This window comes from Heterodontus francisci, chromosome 14 (genome assembly GCF_036365525.1).
Source record: "Heterodontus francisci isolate sHetFra1 chromosome 14, sHetFra1.hap1, whole genome shotgun sequence".
NCBI lineage: Eukaryota > Metazoa > Chordata > Chondrichthyes > Heterodontiformes > Heterodontidae > Heterodontus > Heterodontus francisci.
In genome coordinates this window covers 93485862-93507068 of record NC_090384.1, presented here as the reverse complement: position 1 = coordinate 93507068, position 21207 = coordinate 93485862, and the positions used below count along the sequence as shown (strand labels likewise).

At 40.6% G+C, this 21207-nt stretch overlaps 1 protein-coding gene across 3 annotated transcripts in view; it reads right to left on the bottom strand.

Moving 5' to 3' along the window:
• The window catches only part of ano1a (anoctamin 1, calcium activated chloride channel a), a 235581-nt gene that overhangs the window by 46896 nt on the left and 167478 nt on the right, over positions 1-21207 (bottom strand). For 2 of the 3 annotated variants that reach the window (XM_068046540.1, XM_068046543.1), the window contains exons 13-21: positions 18006-18088; positions 17874-17885; positions 16441-16515; positions 15655-15732; positions 8558-8632; positions 4905-5106; positions 2723-2834; positions 914-971; positions 712-812 (exon numbers count right to left, since the gene is read on the bottom strand). In XM_068046540.1, the coding sequence (XP_067902641.1) occupies positions 712-812; positions 914-971; positions 2723-2834; positions 4905-5106; positions 8558-8632; positions 15655-15732; positions 16441-16515; positions 17874-17885; positions 18006-18088 (796 nt within the window). The remainder of the gene's footprint in view (positions 1-711; positions 813-913; positions 972-2722; positions 2835-4904; positions 5107-8557; positions 8633-15654; positions 15733-16440; positions 16516-17873; positions 17886-18005; positions 18089-21207) is intronic. The other variant, XM_068046542.1, reaches the window with a different exon arrangement.

Here is a 21207-nt window from a genome sequence, read left to right as displayed (position 1 = left end):
CGGAGGTGACATCACATAGTATAAAGCATGCTAAAAGACAAAAATTTAACCTGCAACAAACATTCTACTGTCGGCATTTTAGGGTAGAAATGCAGCTCAGGAGGTTGCGCAAAATGAACAGTGCGGCATATTTATGCGCCCAGGCGCCTGGTAGTCAGGGCATATAACATGTGGCCAATGCAATAATGCCCTTTATGTGCTGCCACCCAAAACCAATTTCAACCCCATTCACTCTTGGAACAATGAAAATGGTGGACTTGAATAAATGGTGAGCAGGTGGTTTTGTATTTTGCTGATGCATTGTGTTAGAGCAACAGTTTGCTATTCCACAAAGTATTAGGAAGGTTTATGTGACTATCACTCTTCCCATAGTGAACTTCTGCTTACAGCCTTTCCATCGGTGAGAACTGAACTGAGCAGAAGTCACAAAATCACCTTGGGGTTGGACTCATGCAACTTCCAGTGACCATTTACCAAGAGACACTTGCAAAGGCCAGAGAACAGGCTGACCACCCGCTCTCAGCTTGGACATGAAGCCTCTGATGGGAGACCTAAAAAAATGTGGAGGAAGCTTGCAATAGCAGGGGAGAGGGAAAAAAAAACAAAATAGAGGCAAAGAAATATACAACAAGAAGCACATGCTCTTTCAAGTAATTTATCCACAGTCCGACATCCTCTACAAGCATGTCCAGTATATAGTTAAATGCTTACGGAATGCCTATTTCAAACAGGTTGTTCTGAATCAGTTGTTTGCCCAGCATGATGATGCTCAGTTGAATGCACAGTTCCATCAAGCAGCCTCCAGGAGCACACTGGACAAGAAACAGGATAAGAGTCAGAAGTTTCTCACTGTAAAGTGGACCATGATTTTGAAGACCAGTTTTAATTTGTATTTAGAATAAAAATCAATTACTTCTTCCGCTCTCATGTTGTGAAAGATATAGGTATATTTTCCAGGTCGACCCGTGAACCTAGAAGCAAATAATATTTGGGTATGACTCCACTTTTACAATAGAAAGCATACAATGTCAAATAGTAATCAGGTCAAAACAGTCTCAAATTAAAGTGGATTACATCAGTTTATCATAAATCAGTTTTATCTCTACTAGCAGCACTCCCCCAGCCTTTTTTTAAAAAAATATATAAGAGATTCATTCATTCATGGATTTGGGCGTCACTGACAAGGCCAGCATTTATTACCCATCTTTAATTGCTCGAAAAGGTGGTGGTGAGCCGCCTTCTTGAACCACTGCCGTCCATGCGGTGCGGGTACACCCACAGTGCAGCTAGGGAGGGAGTTCCAGGATTTTGATCTATTGATGAAGGTATGACGATATACGTCCAAGTCAGGATGGTGTGTGACCTGGAGGGGAATTTACAGGTAGCGGTGTTCCCATGCGTCTACTGCCCTTGTCCTTCTAGTGGTAGAGGTTGAGAGTTTGGGAGGTGCCTTGGCAAGTTGTTGCAGTGCATCTTGTAGATGGTACACATTGCAGCCACAGTGCACTGGTGGTAAAGGGAGTGAATATTTAAATTGGTGGATAGGGCGTCAATAAACTGGACTACATTATACCCTCACACTTGTGTGGCATGAATATTACTTATCACTTATCAGCTGAAGCCTGGATGTTGTCCAAGTCTTGTTGCATTTGGGCACAGTCAGCTTCATTGAGCTGAATTTTATCAGCGTGATTTCGGCGGCCTTCCAACACGGAAGCACTGCTGCAGATTCCCCATGATATTAGACGCGGGGGCTCATTTACTTGGAGGAGGGGGGGAATGGCCATCCCCGATGACGAAGAGGGGGCAGCTGCTGGTCCCCAGCAAGAGCGTCCGGCACCATTTTTAAAAGGGCTTCAAGCCCTTAGATGAAATTTCAATGTTTAAAGGGACAAGTTTGTTAACGAATTTAAATAAAGATCTGTTCCCACCTGCAATCCCCTCTCCACCCCCTCCCCCCAATGAATAAGCAGTTAGTTTTTTTTTACCCTATCCACCCCAAGAAGTGCGTTTTCACTCAAGACCTTCCCCCTCCGAACTTTATTCCCTTTGACCCCAAGCCCCTTCCCACCATTCCCACAGCCAATAAGAAATGTTTTTCCTGCTCCCACCCCCCCATGCCCCCTGCCCTAATAATTTCAGTCCTCCCCCCTCCCTACCAGTGTCTCGCCTCGGAACTCTGCACGGAGTTCTGAAGGCACACGAGTAGCGGCCGTAAAATTGGCGTGGCACGGCCGCCGGGAGCTGGTAGGGCAATTTGCATTCGATTTAAATTAAGTTGATTATTTAAATGAAGGCCCTGCCGCCAAGCGGCAGGGGTGGGGCTGCGTCAGGGCCTCGCCGCTGCTGGGAATATGCGGCGGGACCTTCTTGGTGTCGTGGGTTGTGGCGGGCCACTTCCACGAGTATTTTACGGGCCTCCCTGCCCCGATCCGTGACATCGATGGGGCTGGTAAAATCCAGTCCATTATCTGAGGAATTGTAAATGGAACTGAACAGTGCAATCATCAGTGAACGTCCCCACTCTGACCTCATGATGGAGGGAAGTAGCTGAAGATGGTTGGGTCTAGGATACTGCCTTGAGGCCACACTTTATAAGATTTCACATTACTTTAGACCACAACTCCAACCCATCCTGACGATATTGGGTTTTCATTGTCTCACTGAATTCTTGCTAGGTTTAGTCACATTTTTGTATGAGAGTTGCGCTAAAGCCACTCACCTGCCTTTGAAAAATGCAACATAAAAGATGGGGGTGTAGGCGTTCACAAACTTCAGCAGAAAAGCCTTAAAAATTAGTTTTTCTTCAAAATTTTTATCTGTTTTGGGAATTTCTGTAGCGGGAACAAAACACAAATGGAATCACTATTTGACAACAGAAAATAAACCGTTGTCAGCAGTATCTGACTAATAAATTACTGCAACATCCCACGTAAATTATTCCAAAGCTTTCCTGGCCAGCCTCCCACCTTACACCCTTCATAAACTGCAGCTTATCCAAAACTCTGCTGCCCATATCCAAACTTGCACCATGTCCCGCTCACCAATCACCCCTGCGCTCGCTGACCTACATGGGTTCTTGGTCGAGAGACGCTTCGAATATAAAATTCTCATCCTTGGCTCAAATCCCTCCATGGCCTCACCCCTGCTATTCTGTGTAACCTCCTACAATGCTCTGAGATCTCCATGCTCCCCCAATTCTGGCCTCTTGCGCATCTTTGATTTCTGTCGCTCCACCATTGGCGGCTGTGCCATCAGCTGTCTAGGCACTAAGCTCTGGAATTACTTCCCTAAACCTCTCTGCCTTTAAAGGCACTCATTATAACCTACCTCTTTGACCAAGTTTTTAGTCACCAGTCCTATTATTTCAAGTGGCTCGGTGTTAAATTCTGTTTGATAGCAATCTTGTGAAGTGCATTGGGATGTCTTACTATGGTAAAGGTGCTATATAAATACAAATTGTTGAAAGCTAAGAAGAACAGGTTTATTTGAATCCCTGTCCTTTTTACTGACCTAATCCAAATGGCCTGTTACCATGCGACACTGATTGCCTATTCATAAGATTTGAGAGCATCCATCATACGTCAAAGTGCCAGGAGTATTAAAGAAAAAGATCAAAACAGTTTTATCCTGACCTGGAGCTTAAAATGTACAAGTAACTGGCAAACTTTTCTCATCAAACAGCAACTAAAATTCGATTGACCTCAGGACCCAATTAAGTCACTTCCCCATAGGAAGCAACAGAGTACGAGCTTTAAAGGGCAAGGCCTGGCAAACAACTAAACATCACATTGTACTCCTCACAGGTAATCTGGAATGAAGAGCAGCTAATGTTTAGAAATAAGGGAAGCACAGTTATCATAGGACCATTATTCTTGGCACTTTCTCACTACCAAGAGCTAACATAACTAGACTGGGGGGGAGGGGGCGGGGGGGGGGAAGAGTGAAAGGAATAGCATACGAGAGGTGTCAGGGCAATGACAGTCTGTCAGGTTTCATATTAGACTTTGTATATATTGTTTTAAATACCTGAACCATAATCAGCTAAAGGCTGAACAATTTTTAAATATCAAATGACAGTACATTTAATTAGAGACTGCCACAAAATGACAATGCTTTACATCAAGTGTAAATGTTAAACTGATGAGTGCATTAAAATAACTTGTTCAATAACAAATCTTCTGTCTGTATTAAATGGATTGTTTGAAAATGAGGTAGTGGAAAGCAAGTTAGACTCTGATCTCCATATTTTTACTTTCCTTTCGCAGAAATCGTGTTACCTCCATGATATAGTAACGGGCCAGCGTTCTGATAGGAGTTTCCACCAATACTCAAATTTTAGCAATTTTAACTATCGACTATTAAAAATTCAGAAGTTCCTTTTTGATCACATTGAGGGAGGAAAGTGACGATTTAACTTCAATCGATATTTCAATGAAATGTCACTACATATTTTGTGCAAACACATGATCAAATACAATGCATGAATGAGATACCAGGTAGCAGTAGTGTATGGAGCAGCATGTTACAGATCACCGAATTCAGGAAAATGGAGGGGAGGGGTGAATTGGAGGGAAAATTGAATTAAGAAAAAAATCAAATCTAATACTATTACTTCAATGAAATAAAGCAATACTTCTGACAGGCTATTCATTTGCATCAGATAATACTCGGCTTTGAAGAAGAGAAATTCAATTGAATTGCTGCTCCAGTAAAGAGAACTGGCACAGATGCAATGTGCTGAATGGCCTCCTGTTTTCTAAACTTCTGTGCTTCCAGTCAATCAGCTTAGAAACCTCATTTGAAAATTGTGCATCCGAAACATTTAGGAGCTAGTACATTATCTAAAGTCTTCTAAGTTTACTGTAGACAACCAAGGGTATCATTCAGAGTTTTGTCCTTACCAATTACTGTCAGCCATCTGGCAATGGAGCCATACACTTCATCCAAAATGAGAATGACCACCAGATTGATGACAACTGCGGTAGCCGTGACGATGACTCTGACATTGGCTTTGACGTATGCGTTAGAGCTCACAGCCATAGCTGCTGCAGTGGAGATTCTGTAGAGGACCACTCCAAAGACTATAGCAAATGTCAGACCAATCTGGAGAAAACAGACAATTTTGGTTAAAAATCGGGAAGGCTTTGGGCCTCAGAAAAATCATTACAGACAAAAACTAAAGTCAACTAGTGTCAAGGGCATGTGCTGATAAATACTGGGGATGAGGTCTAGTTGCTATGTTTACTAGTATTGTAAATACATTTACATTCATAATAATAGCAACTACAGCAAGGGTCCCACTGAGCTGACATTCAGAATTAAATCTTGTACAACTGCAGCAAATTAAAACTTCTAGCTTCCCGAGAATATAGATGTTTGAGAAACAGATTCAAATTGTACCTTATATTGAAATTGTATCAAGTTTCAGTTTATTAATTAAAAGAGTGTTGCATCTAGTGTGCAAAGTCAGCAGCTAAATAAAGTTACATTTACATAGTGGGGTGGCACAGTGGTTAGCACCACAGCCTCACAGCTCCAGGGACCCGAGTTCAATTCTGGGTACTGCCTGTGTGGAGTTTGCAAGTTCTCCCTGTGACCGCGTGGGTTTTCGCCGGGTGCTCCGGTTACCTCCCACAGCCAAAGACTTGCAGGTTGATAGGTAAATTGGCCATTGTAAATTGCCCCTAGTGTAGGTAGGTAGTAGGGAATATGGGATTACTGTAGGGTTAGTATAAATGGGTGGTTGTTGGTCGGCTCAGACTCGGTGGGCCAAAAGGCCTGTTTCAGTGCTGTATTTCTAAATAAATAGTTCTGAGAGACATCTCAGAGAATTTTACTGGGTATTGGATAGCAGGCATCAACTTAAGGTTGGAATTGATCACAGAAATCAGGTGGGAAGAGGTTGTGAGAAAGTTTTTAAAGGTGATGAGGAGAGTCTTAAAGTTGGTTCTCAGACTTGAAAACCCAGCAGAGCTTGGCAGGGGTAATGGGGACGTGGACCGGGGAGGATACTGTGCCCAACAAGTTGGATGACTTGTTTATGAAAAGATAGAAAACAAGGAAGCATTGGACAAGATTCAAAATTGGCTTAGCTGTAGGAGACTGAGAGTGATGACAGACGACTGTTTTAGTGACTGGAAGCCAGTGTCCAGTGGCGTACCACAGGGATCTGTGCTGGGTCCCCTATTGTTTGTCATTTATATAAACGACATAGATGACTATGTGGGGGGTAGGATCAGTAAGTTCGCAGATGACACAAAGATTGGCCCAGTGGTTAACTGTGAGGTTAAGTGTCTTGGGTTATAGGAAGATATAGACCGGATGGTCAAATGGGCAGAAAAGTGGCAGATAGAATTTAACGCTGAAAAGTGAGAGGTGATACACTTTGGAAGGAGTAATGTGACACGGAAGTATTCATTGAATGGCCTGACGCTGGGAAGTTTTGAGGAACAAAGGGACCTTAGTGTGTTTGTCCATAGATCTCTGAAGGCAGAAGGGCAGGTTAATAGGGTGGTGAAAAAGGCATATGGGACTCTTGCCTTTATCAATTGAGGCATAGATTACAAAAGCAGGGAGGTCATGTTGGAGTTGTACAGAACTTTGGTAAGGTCACAGCTGGAGTACTGTGTGCAATTCTGGTCGCCACATTATAGGAAGGATGTGATTGCACTGGATGGGTGCAGAGGCGATTCACCAGGATGGTGCCTGGGATGGAACATTTAAGCTATGAAGAGAGGTTGGATAGACTTGGGTCGTTTTCGCTGGAGCAGAAAAGACTGAGGGGTGACCTGATCGAGGTGTACAAGATTATGAGGGGCATTGACAGGGTGGATAGGGAGCAGCTGTTCCCCTTAGTTGAAGGGTCAGTTACGAGGGGACACAAGTTTAAGATGAGGGATGGGAGGTTTAAGGGGGATTTGAGGAAGAACTTTTTTACCCAGAAGGTGGGGACGGTCTGGAATGCACTGCCTGGGAGGGTGGTCGAGGCGGGTTGCCTCACATCCTTTTAAAAAGTACCTGGAAGAGCACTTGGCCCATAGCCTTGAATGTTATGACATGCCAAGTGCTGGCAAATTAGATTAGGTAGACAGGTCAGGCATCTTTAATGCATCGGTGCAGACTCGATGGGCCGAAGGGCCTCTTCTGCAATGTATTATTCTGTGTGATTCTATGTGAAGTCTATTTGTAAGGTGGTAGAAGTAGAAGTGGGTTTTCCATAGAGAGATGAAAGGGCGATGGATGTGGAAAATGAGGCGACGATGGTGCCGAGGTGAAGGAAAGTGGTCTTGGTGACTGACTAGTTGATGGCAAGGAAGTTGTGCTCAGATTAGAAGTAATAGAAGTACATGCAAATAACATTCACGCCATTAAGTGTGTAACTTTCGTGAATCCAACAGGGGATTATAGAGAATTGATTCCTTTCTAGTTACTGGGAAGAGTGCTCCTTTGGCAGCTGCAATAACAGATTATAGACAACAGTGCCTCAATTGTTGTAAGGGCTATTAGGTTTGTTCCCCTATATTATTTATTTGAATTGTATCTTACATAGATGCAATAGTATTAACACAACATAAGGAACAAAGACTACAAATGACTATTTGACCAATTCAGTCTCATCACTCCCAATACCCTAACTTTCCTTTTACACTATTCAATTGCATTTTGGACATCCATAATCTTTCTGGCTCTGCTACTCTGCTTGGCAGATTTTTCCAAACATTGATCAAATGTATTCTTAATAGTTGTTTTTAGTTTTGCTTTCACTAATTTCCTATGGTTCTATTCTGCAGCCTTACTTTCCAGTACTGATTTTAAATACTATCTGAACATGCGATATTACATCTATCTCGATGAGGTCCCTCTAATTCATTCCAAATTGTAGAGGTCCTTTCAGCTTTTCTCATTGCTCATCCCTATTCCACTTGGGACCAGCCTTGATTCTCTTCTCTGTACCATCTCCAATACTTGTCTATGGTTTTTACAGCATGGTGCTGAATGAAACATCATACTCCAAATTGTGCCTGACTGAAGCATTACAACATCATAGCAAGATTTTAAAAATGTTGTACTCTACCGCTGTAGCTGCATATTGTAGCATATACACCTGATGAGGGGGTTTTAATAGAATAGATAGGAAGAAAGTGTTTCCACTGGCAAAAGCATTGGTAACCAAAGGACACAGATTTAAGATAATTGGCAAAAGAATCAGAGTGCAAATGAGGAGGACTTTATTTTTTGCGCAGCGAGTTGTGATGATCTGGTGACAGGGTGGTGGAAGCAGATTCAAAAGCAACTTTTAAAAGGAAATTGGATATTACTTGATGGGGAAAAATTTCAAGGCTACGGAGAGAGAATAAGGGAGTGGGACTAAATAGATAACTCTGTCAAAGAGCAGATGAGGGCTGTGCTGCATCATTCTTTAATAACACCTTGACTTGTATGTACAATGTAACTTTGTGAATGTGCTTCATGTTACAAGATTCCAAAAATACACCATAAATATATCTGAAATACAGAATACTGAGACTTGTAAAACATCTACATGTATTCTCACCATAAATAGAACAGCGACGATATTTGTTACGTAAGCTGGGGTACGATCCTTCCAAGTCAGCTTCTCCTTTTCAGTCTGTAAATATAAGCAGAACCAATAAAAAAAAGTTAATCCCTGAAGGCTATCTTTCAACTCGAAGATGTGCTAGGAACTTCTGCTCAAAATAAGTCCTTAACTGAATCATGAAGTCCATCAGATTTCACCTGGACAGCAAGGTGGTTAAATAATAGACTATTAGACACAAATGACACCTCATATGTGTCATGGGATCTATACATTAGGACCAAAACCAATGGTCAATCCATTCAAATGACTGATCTATGTCTGAGTGTACTCTGCCATTCATTGAAATTGCTTGACAAACACACACTCTCCAGTGTTTGCACAAGACTTCCTCTTCACTGTAATATTCCAAACAACTTCTTTAAAAAGGCAAGAGTGGAACAGATTACAGAGAATTTGCAGCACAGAAACAAGCCATTCAGGCCAACTGGTCTGCGCTGGTGTTTGTGCTCCATGAGTCTCCTCCCATCCTGCTTCATCTAATCCTACCTGTAAATCCTTCTATTCAGTAACTTAATTTCACCATGACCTAGGTTTTAGTTTGTTTGCACTATATTATTAAATGACCATGTCATTATACTATTGCTTTCATGTTGAAGCAAACTGATTTTGGATGAACATCAACACTGGAGGTGATCTTACGCTCAAACAGATTGAAGTAAAGGTTGATATACCAGTTAGCGTGAAGCCTAGCTTAGAAAATTTACAGCTGGTCCAGTTTTTTTTTAATGTTAGGAGACTCTAATCACTGAAGGTTCTGTTTGCATAGTAAAAAGTACTGACAGACGTCTATTGCTGGACAGAGAGTGATGTGTAGTATTGCTGAGGTCTGTCCACTGTGAATTATTCCTGGTAGAAAAGACGTAGAAAGTTATTGCTTTTGAGACTTTATGTGAGGCAAGTATTGATGGACAAGAAAGAAGACCTCTATCACCATTCAGTTGACGCTGCTTTTGCATTCAATCAATAATACAATTGGAGCCAGAGCATCTCCAGCAATGGCTTCTCTCCCTGCTCCTGCAACATAATCTCCCCGAGTCTCCAGAGGCTTTACTCCCCAACCCCCCACCAACTATATGGTACCACCTGGGAAAGTCATCACATAGATGGTGGTTAACTTCCACATGAGCACTGATGACACCCAGCTCTCCATCCCCTCCACCCCTTAACTGTCTCTGAGCAGTCAGACTGGGTGCATGGTACCCAGTCTTGGATGGACCACATTTTCTTCCAGTTGAATATTATCTTCTTCCAGTTCAGCATCATCTTTGAATGCTGCCACAAATTTCATAAGCTTGCCATTGATTCCATCCCCCTATACTGGACATTGTTTGACACTGAACTAGAATGTTGTCAAACGCTATATGCGGCTGTTAATTTTGTTCAGAACACAATGTATAGTCAGGGTCATTGTGGCATAGAAGGAAGCCATTCAGCCCATCTACTCCATGCTGTCTCACTGTAGGGCAATCCAAACAGTCCCATTCCCCCGCTTTATCCCTGTAGCCCTGCAAGTTTATTTCCTTCAAGTGCCCATCCAATTTCGTTTTGAAATCAACGAGCATCTATGCTTTCACCAGCCTCAGAGGCAGCAAGTTCCAGGTCATTACCACTTGCAGTGTAAACATTCTTCCTCTCATCACCCCCTGCATCTCTTGCCCAAAATCTTTAATCTGTGTCCCATAGTCCTTGTACCATCAGCTAATGGGAAAAGCTTTTCTTTGTTTACCTGTTGTAATCTTATACACCTCTATCAAATCTCCCCTCAATCTCCTTTGCTCCAAGGAGAAAAAACCCAGTTCTCCAACTTAATCTTGTAGCAAAACTCCCTCATCCATAGAATGATTCCAGTAAATCTCCTCTGCACCTGCTCAAGGACCCTCACATCCTTCCTAAAGTGTGGTGACCAGAACTGGATGCAATACTCTAGTTGGGGCCTAATCAGAGCTTTATAAAGGGTTCAGAATAACTTCCCTGCTTTTGTACTCAAAACTTCTATTTATGAAGCCCAAGATCCCATATGCTTTGCTAACTACACTCTCAATATGTCCTGCCACATTCAAAGATCTATACACATGAAACCCATGTCCTTCTGTCCCTATACACTCTTTAAAACTGTACCACGAAGTCTATATTGCCTCTCCCTATCTCTTCTGCCAAAATACATCACCTCACAAATGTTTATACTAAATTCCATCTTCCACTTGTCTGCTCATTCTGCTAGCCTATCTATGTCCTGTTGCAATCGAATGGCATCATCCTCACTATCTGCCACACCTCCAAGTTTGGCATCATTGACAAATTTTGAAATTCTACTCTATATTCCAAAATCCAAGTCATTTATAATATAGCAAAAAAAGCAGTGGTCCTAGCACTGAACCTTGGGGAACACCACTGTCTACCATCCTCCAGTCTGAAAAACAACCGTTGACGACAACTTACTGTTTTCTGTCCTTAAGCCAATCTTCTATCCAAGCTGACACTGACCTTCAATTTTGTTAACCAGCCTTTTATGTGATACTTTTCCAAATGCTTTCTTAAAATCCATATAAACAATTTCCATTGCTTTTCCTTCATCAACTTCAGTTACTTCATCAGAAAATCTAATTGGATTAGTCAAGCACAATCTGCCTTTTACAAATCTGTGCTGGCTCTTCTTAATTAACTCAAATCTCTCCAACTGTCTGATTTTTTCCCCTGATGATTGTTTTAATATCTTACCCACGACTGATGTTAAACTGACCAGTCAGTAGTTACTAGGACTGTCCTTACACCCTTTCTTGAATAAGGGTGTCACATTTGCCACTCTCAATCCTCTGGCACCTCCCGCATATCTAGGGAAGATTGGAAGGTAATGGCAAGCCTTTCTGCTATCCCCACTCCCACTTCCTTTAGCAATCTGGGATGCAAGCTGTCTGGACTGGGTGCCTTATCCACTCATAAGCATAGCCAGCCTTTACCATACTTATCAATTTTCACCACATCCATTACCTGTACCATCTCCATTTCTACCGATATTTTGCCTGCTCCCTCTTCTTCATTAAGCACTGACAAAAAGCGCCATCAAGTATTCTAGCCTTGTCCTACGCCTTTAAGCATATATCACCCTCTTTGTCCCCAATCGGACACACCCTACCTCTTACTATTTACATACTGGTATAAGATTTTTGGATCCCCTTTTATGTTAACTGCTATTATATACTCATTCTCTCTTTGCCAGTCTTATTTTCCTCTTCACTTTCCCTCTCAACTTATTGTATTTGGCCTGGTTCTTGCTTGAAGAATTCACCTGATATGCATCATACACCCTTTTTATTGCATCATATTCTTTATCTCCATCATCCAAGGAATCCTGGCTTTGGTCCAGTTATCTTTCACCCTTGTTGGCATGTACATACCCCTGTACCTGAAACATCTCCTCCTTGAAGGACACCCATATAGCCACCAACTTGGGACAAATGCAACAGCTTCTGTACAGTTCATTTTTATAGTTCTAGCAACATAATGTTACTAGAATACTCAATGTAAAATGGACAATTAAACTAAACACATTATACCTTCCCAAGGTGTGTATTATTGAACACATTAAAAATACAAGTAAAGAATCAAAAATTAGAGGTGAATTCCCACCAATCAAATGCATTGGTTTCTTCCAACAATTTAAATTCTGAAGTAATGCAGCAAAGCTTTCTTCTGGAATATTCTTTTTATATTTGCACATGACGAAATTAATTTAGAACTAGAGGGTTATTGAAATATTGTACAAACAGGCAAAATATTCAACTATCAACTCAAAAATCAGTGGAAACATAGGGTCAAGTCCTCATGATTCATTTCAGAGGTCACGGCGAGTGAGGTAAGATGGAGAACAGGAATTGTTTAATGCCATCTACATTGAAAAAATATTGGCAGGATCAGCTGCCTACATTGATACGACAGATAGATGGGCTACCCCTAGTCTTCTGTTGTTAATTGAGAGATGGTGTTCAAATTCAGAGATCTTTTAATTAGAGTTAGGACAGAGAAATACAATTTGGATTAAGAAACTGGAGAATAAATCCCTGTATTAAATCTGCAAGGTTTGTTTCGAGCTCTCTTTTATCCTTTGGCATGATAAAGGCTTGCAACACAAATACAATCCAAAGTTTGAAGCTTTCTTACTTTGAAATAAACTGGTGGCAAAGAACGACTCATTCACAAAGCCTTTTCCATTTTAGCCCGCCAGCCTCTGCAAAGTTTTCCATCCTTGAATTGCCCCCTACTGCCAGCTGCTGTGCCACTTCTTCCTTCAGCTGAGGATGGGATGGTCAGGAAGGGCACAGATCTCATCCCAGCAATTGAATGGGCAGGAACAGAGGGACCTGGGGTGCATGTGCATCGATCTTTGAAGGTGGTAGGGCATATTGAGAGAGTGGTTAGCAAAGCATATGGAATCCTGGGCTTCATAAATCGAGGAATTGAGTACATACACAGAGAGGTTGTGCTGAACCTTTATAAAGCTCTGGTTACACCACAACTGGAGTGAGCATTACATCCAGTCCTGGTCACCACATTTTAGGAAGGGCCCTCGGGAGGGTGTACAAGAGATTTACCAGAATGGTTCCAGGGATGGAGGATTTTATTTACAAGGTTAGGCTGGAGAAGCTGGGCTTGTTCTCCTTGGAGCAAAGGAGATTGAGGGGAGATTTGATGGAGGTATACAAGATTATTACAGGCTTAGATACGTTAAACAAGGAAAAACTGAAGAACTTTTTTAAAAATGCAGAACTCGCTGCCCATTAGGGTGGTAGAAGTGGAGACAATCAATGATTTCAAAAGGATATTGGATGGGCACTTGAAGAAAACAAACTTGCAGAGATACAGGGATTGAGCGGGGGAGTGTGACTGACTGGACAGCCAGCATGAACTCGATGGGCTGAATGTCCTCCTTTTATGCCATAAATGACTGACTGTTTCCTTGTGCCAGTGATGAAATAAGCCTTTGTCCAATGATGGCCTTTTTTTGCTAGTTTCTCTCCCTCCCTTATTCCATGCCGTCCTCAGTTGGATGTTCCTGCCCTGGCATATTTGAATGACTTGTCAATTCTGTACCTCATTTCAGCCAGCTATGTAGTATTGCAAAAGGAGATGTCACATGCAATCTACAGCACAAAAACAGGCCAGCTGATGTATGCTGGTGTTATGCTCCACTTGACTCTCCTCCAACTCATCCTCATCTAACCCCACCAGAATAACCTTCTATTCCTTTTGCCCTCAATTCATTATGTTATTAGTCTGAGCTACTCCTTAAGGTAGCGCATTCCATATTCTTGCCACTCTCTGGGTAAAAAGAGATTTCTCCAGAATTCCCTATTGAACTTATTAGTAACTGTTATATTTGTGGCTTCTAGTTTTGGTCTCCCCCCACCCCCCCACAAGTGGAAACATGTTTTCCACATCAGTCCAATCAAACCCTCCCATTATCTTAAAAGACCGCACTACTCAGGTTTTTTTTTCTACGGAAAATAGCCCCAGCCGGTTTAATCTTTCCTGATGCTTATAACCTCTCAGTTCTGGTATCATCCTTATAAATTTTTTTGCACCTTCTCCAGTGCCTCTGTATCTTTTTTATAATATGGAGAATGGAATTGTTCACAATACTCCAAGAGTGGTCTAGCCAACGTTCTACACAAGTTTAACAGGACTTCCTGCTTTTCAATTCTATTCCTCCAGAAATGAACCCCAGTGCTTGGTTTGTCTTTTTTTTTTATGGCCTCATTAACCTGTGCCACTACTTTTAGTGATTTGTATATCTGTACCCCTGGATCCTTTCCCTTATTTAGGCTATTATTCAAGAAGTATGTAGCCTCCTTATTCTTCCTACCAAAATGCATCATCTCACACTTAGGGATATTTAAATTAATTTTCCAAATACACACCCATCCTGCAATTTTTAAAAATTAATTATTGCAGAAAGACCAGACGAGATACTATTTCTTCCACAAGCCCAAGCCAAGATAGATGAACGCTACTTCAGGTGAACCTGAAGTACATACATCAGTCAGTATTGTGAATTCAAATACATGTCGGTAGCCACTTTGCAAATCTTGCACTCCAGCATGGTAGTTAACAGATTGTTGCCATCACCTCCCATTTAAGTCATGGGACACTTATTGTCATTACACTTTCCACTAAACTTGGCAATTACATAATGAAGTTTTGTTTAGAGTCCTTACCAGCAAATGCAAATTCAAGCTGTTTGATGTGACCAACGTGTGATATTAAATAAGGACAAACTTCAAAACTAGAAGCTTAGCACATACAAGTCCCTGAGTGATGACGATTACAACTACAACATGTTAAGCTACTACTGGTCAAGCATCACAAAACAGGTCGCATGGTGCACAAAGATCACTAATTACATGCGCAGTGGCAACCAAACTAAAGTGACTGGGAACAAAACTGAATTAAAGGTGTCTATACAATTACTCGCATGCACAGCCATTCTAAATGCGCTGTTTTACCGACTATCAGATACATTTAACAAAGTGAAAAAGTTTTGAAAAATAAAATCCATTAGCTTGTTGAGAAAGACTGGCACTTCAAATGCAATTACGCGCCTTAGAAATTTAGATAAATTTTGATACAAATGCTTCATTCACTCATTTATGGAACAAACGTTTTCATCTAATTTAATGATACATTCTTACAAATGAAAAACTCACGATGGTGAGCCAGCATCTCAGAGAGATAAGCCGAACAAATATCCCTTGAAGATGTTGTTAATTCTAATGGAAGCAGTTCAAACTAATATCCCTAAACAAAGCAAACTATCTTCATTTCTACACTTAGTTTATTTAGAGACAGTGAACTGAACCTGCAAGAGTTGTTTGATGAAATTATATAGTGGAATGTGATAATAGCATCTTAAATTAACCAATATAATTTACTGCAATGAATGGCACTTTATTTTTTTTTTAAATAAACAACCTTGGCCCCATGTCTTTCTGAACAAACTTGGAAAAAAAAAAAGTAGTTTTATTTTCAACTAGTACCAATTTCACCCCAGCCATGGCAGACCAAACTCTGTTTTTCCATTTGTTTGGGTATTCTTCCATTGGTTCCGGTGACTTCTGAGTTCAGGCAGAGAAAAGGACCACATAGGCAGTATTAATTTCAGTCACACAGCATCATCACAGACTAACAAAGGGATCCAATACCAAGCTACTTAAATTATTGACTTTTAGTTTTTTCCTTGGACTCAACATGGTGAAATGTAGGAATCCATTTTTAAACCCAGCATTAGTATCAAACCCTTTCAGGTCAGGTTGAGAATTTTCCAGATGAACAGTGAAGCTCCATCCACTTTCTTCTGTCAACATTCCATAACCCCAACACAGAAAGGCACCTCCAACTGTAACAAGAGTAAATTTTCCCCTTTACTTATGTAGCCAACAGTGAGGCATCTCTCAGTAAGGCTAACAATAATAGGCAGTCTCACGTTGGGGTTGAAGCTGCCAATCTTATTTAATGATGCAGCCAGGGAGAAAACGCTCAATTCAACAGGCTGCAAAGGATTCAAACCAGAATCTCATATGTGGAAGGACAATATTACGACTGACAGTATTGACCAGTCCCTTAATATCAAGTTATTTAATACAGAAGCACAATAATTAATACACAACTACAGTAGCACTAATTCTTTCTTGGAACAATACATCAATCAATTAGAATTGTGAACACAAAAACTCTGGCATTTTTCAAGCAGACTTTTGTAAAAATATTTCATTAAGACTAAAAATAAAATGCAATATTTAATTGTATTGAAAGTGCATCCATACCTCTTCCTTTCTTTGCAGTTCTTTCTTCATAACTTTATTCAGAACCATGGCCTCATATTCAGGCCGTGGATGATCCTATGCATTTCCAAAAAAAAACTCAGCATAAACAAATTGAAAAAACAAATGAAGTGAAAAGCTATATAAAAAGCATTACTAAAAATAGGGCCATTTCTCTCCACTCACCCTCCCCTGCCAATAAATTACCAAAACCACCCTTATTATTTTTCTAGTCCTGGTGTAAGAACCATTATAATCACTAGAGTAATTCAAACTTTACCAGGATGAACCAGCAAAAATTGTCTCTCATCAAACTTCACCAACTTGGAATTGCCTGTGACCACACAAACACGGTTGAGAACCAATGGCTGACTCCTGATTTACATAAATATGTTTGTTATAAAGCCATAACATTTACCAGTCACTGCCCAAAACCTGTGCAGCATTCATTGTTCAACACAAATTATTTTTAAATCAAGAACATTTTCACCTACTGCATTTGGTTTGGTGACACTAGAAGCAATAGCCACCATTCTACTGCCAGCAGGGCTCCTGCCCCTTGTTTTTAGTGAGCAAGAGTAAAATAAACAACCTTCTTAGGTGTGACAACCACTTGCATCAATATCTATGATCCAAGGGTACAAACAAGATACCATAGAGAGAAAACATCAGATAAAACTCAAGTCATGAACTGGATGTCAAAATCCTTAATTCAGATTCTGAAATTACTAGAGGAGAGAGGGAAGCAATCCTCGTTGTGGTTATGTGAGAAAATTTGTTGCAATTATCGTGCTGCATTGGCAGGAGAGCTTATTAAAATATTTTTACATTTGATGCCGAGAGTGGCCAAATCACCAAATAGATCGGAGAGGAACATGTCTCTGAGGCAGTAATGACAGAGGATACAAAAAAAAAAGTGAACTGAAAGCCCTCCACCAGTACCTGCCTCACTAAAACAAAGCCATTTCAGCACTATCCTTTTTATTGGATAGTGTGATGTTAAGAGCTTATGTTATGTTAAGTCCTTACTAAAAATCATGAAAAGGGGAAATTATCCATGAGCAGCAATTAGCACCATCACATCTGCCAGTTTCTAATTAACATAACATTGCTGCACTAGGGTTAGTCATTATAATATTCTTAAGATCCCAATGGAAAAAGGTATTCTGGGAAGACAAGTCAACCTACTGAAATAGTCGAGTTGCCCACAGGAAGAACCCCTCATTCTGGAAGGTAAAGATCCCACATTAAAGAAACTCTTATCGATTACCAAAATTTCCTACAATGGGACATGTCGGAAGAACAGCAAAAGTACCAAAGCTTAAAAATACATTGGATTAAATTCCACCCCCCCACCGGCCAATACAAGTACAATAGAAGCATAACTAGGCAAGCATGTAAAAGATATGCAGAATTTAATTTAAAAAATTTCCAACCTTTAATCGCTCCTTCAGGCAGTCAGCAACAGAAGAAGAAACAAGTATTATTAAACTGCAAAAATTGGTGACAAAAGATAGTTTATTTAATACGAATTTAAGAATTCTTAGAAAATACTTTTGAAAGCTAACCTCCTCCTCTTCAAATCCGGTAAGATCCCATTTGTATATGAGCCTCATTTGGCATCTTTTCCAGTGTTCCAAAAACATGGCAGCTGGAAGCAAAATTGTCCTCTATTAAAATACAGCTCTCAAATAAATTGAAAACAACACAAGGGATTGCTTAATAAACTAAAAGGGGTTTTTGCAAAGAAGAGTTTAAAATCATTCTTGCATGATCCTCTCTCCTCTTGGCGCATGGGTTTCAGTGATAAGACGATTATCCTTAAATGGAAAAACAGAAGATCATTTCTGGGGCCAGTATCATGGTATTTGAAGTATTTTCAGAAGAAGAATGGAAACATGTCAGATAGCTAACTTAGGATGTATTCATATTACAGCTGCAGTCTCAACGTAAGGCCTTCAGTCCTTGACACAAACTCTGTTCCCTCACCACCGACTCCAATATTCTCCTTGAAAATAGAGACTGCACCAGACCTTTCACAATCCTGGTGCCATTTTTGACAAGTTAAGCTTCCAACCCTATATCTGCTCCATTACCAAGATTGCTTACTTCCATCTCTAACATCGCCCATCTCTGCCCCGCCTCAGCTCATCTCCTGCTGAATGATTTTTTTTTTTTTAGGAACAGTTCTATAATTCTAATATGCATACAATTGGAAATGTCCAAGTCTGGCTATCCAGATGCAGTAAATTCCTGCTTTCCCCTATTTCCATAAGCAAGGTTGATGTGGGGATAGAAATGTTTCTTCTGGCCAATACGACACTGATTTGAACATTGCGTCCTTTTAGAAAGAACGGATTCCCAAATCAACAGTTCCTCCCTGCCACGAATATCACAAATTCAACCAATGAGTTGGGGCAGGTCTACTGAACCAACAATTGGGCAGATCTTGTATAAAAAAATTGATGCTTTTGCTAAATAATGGAAATTATTAGTGAACCAGTACACTCCAAACTCTGCTCTCTTCATTGTGGACACATTTCATTTCTCAATGTGCAAATTTTACAGCTATAGTATTTACACCTATCACTTCTTAGGACATATACTTAAAATGCAACCTGGTGAACTGTCCACACACAGAATTTTTTTTTAATAAGGTGTCCTACATGTTGTTTACAATACCACAGCCCTCAGAACAAAGCCCTGCGGAGTTCTTCTAGTTACTAATCCCCAGTCAGAACTTCTCATTTGTCAAATGAAACTGCAAACGTTTTGCTCTTCATTATACTTCTGAGCTTAGATAATACTGGCAGCAGGACACTGGGCCATGACCATCATGGTCCAACTTTGATTCCTTCTCGTGATCAAGCATGACTATGTGCACTGCTTGTCATTCAGAAATGCCAACACCAGTGGACAGCTACAGCATAGATGGACGAGTTTGGCAAGCAGCTAACTAATTAGCCTAAGCTCAAGCGAACCAGTTATTAGGACCAATACTTTTGAAGAAGGTATTCAAACATTTGTGGCTGCGAATTTTGACACAAATATAGCATTCATGATTTTCATAAATTATGTCTATTCTACATGCGTGGATCAAAGATTAAGGATAACAGAATTGGCATCAATCTGGAAACTGTCTTCCACATGCTCTTAGCATCTGTCTGAGGATCAAGGCATTTGGATCCAATTTTAGAATTGCAAGTCCAGTGAGCTGATGGTACTGACTTTTCATCTCGATGTATATGGTGATGGGTCTGCCCCTGTCCTCTTGATTGTCTGATCTTTCATTAGAGCTATGCTATGACCTGATGCCAATATTTAGTTGCGTTGTTTGACACGGATTATCTGATTTGGGCTGAACCAAAATACAGTCCGACCTTATTGATTGGTGGCTGGAATGTTAATCCAGATTAGAAACTTCCTGTTTAAGGTCACTACCACTGGCCTAATTTCATGATTAGATCATGTACATAGTATTCCTTTCAAAATGCTAACAAAAGGATGACAAGATAGAAACCAAGTCTTGCCAATTGAGTACTTTCCGGTCGAGCTAAATATTACTTCTAGTTTTTATTCCTGTTTGAGATCTTTCTGTACACAAATTGGCTCCTGTTTTCCGAAAATGCAAAAGTGACAACACATCAGAAGTAATTAATTGCCAGTGAAACATTTTGGGATGTCCTGAGGACATAGTAAAAGTACAAATTCCTTCCTGCTAAGTTTGACAAATAGAAGAATGCAACAGTAACTGTGATGGAGCGCACAACATTTTCCAATGGTTTTCTTGTTTCCTCATAGACCATTCTTTCAGAAATTAATATTTTGGGATGCAGTTATATAATTTGAGATATGACATATGATAAATGGAGCCTATTTGAGAGGAACAGATGACTTTGGACAATCGTTCCTAAAGCTCTCCACCATGTCCTGCACCTATAGATTAATGGAACGAATAGCGCAGACTATAAACAACCAACTGGTCAAAAAGCCTCTGTATAACAAGTTAGCTCGACTTGTTTAAATTCTTATAAATACTAAAAGCCCTATTTTGATAATATTTAGCACCCGTTGCACAATGCTAGTCAAACTTTCTACTACAACCATCCATTAAAACCATTTGTTTTACTAAGAGTCCATTATCTTACATAAGCTAGCTTTAAATCAACTTCTTTGCACTGTGTAGCTGAATCTCTCGGGAAAAGCAATAGGAATACTTGATGTGACATTCTATTTCTGACTACATGACTCTCAATTACAGGAACATAGAACTGAAACAATATTGTTGCATGGCTCATGTACATGAGATTGAAAGCTATTCTTCACCACAGAACAGGGCAAGACTCAGTGACCAACGTAGATGTTACTTCCCTGGAATTTAAGGGCAACATTTTCTTAATTTGGGGCAAAATCAAGAGCCAGGTCATAAAGAATACATTTACGATTTCCAATCTGAAAATAGTCACCAGAAGAAATCTGATTGGTTGAACACCTTTGTTTTGTCTGCAGCCACAACCTGTCACTTGCCGTCCCACTCTGACCTCTGTCTTTAGCCTCTTACACTGTTCCAAGGGAGCTCAAGGAACAGAACCTCATCTTTCCATTAAACAATTTGCAGCTCTCTGGCCTTAACACTGACTTTGACTTCAGACCCTAACTAACTCCTATTTTCTCTCTGGTAGTACATATTGGCCACATGGGATGAATGTGCTGGCATTTCCAGGTTGGGCGATGGTTGGTTGGTCTCCACAGATGTTGCCTGAGCTGCTC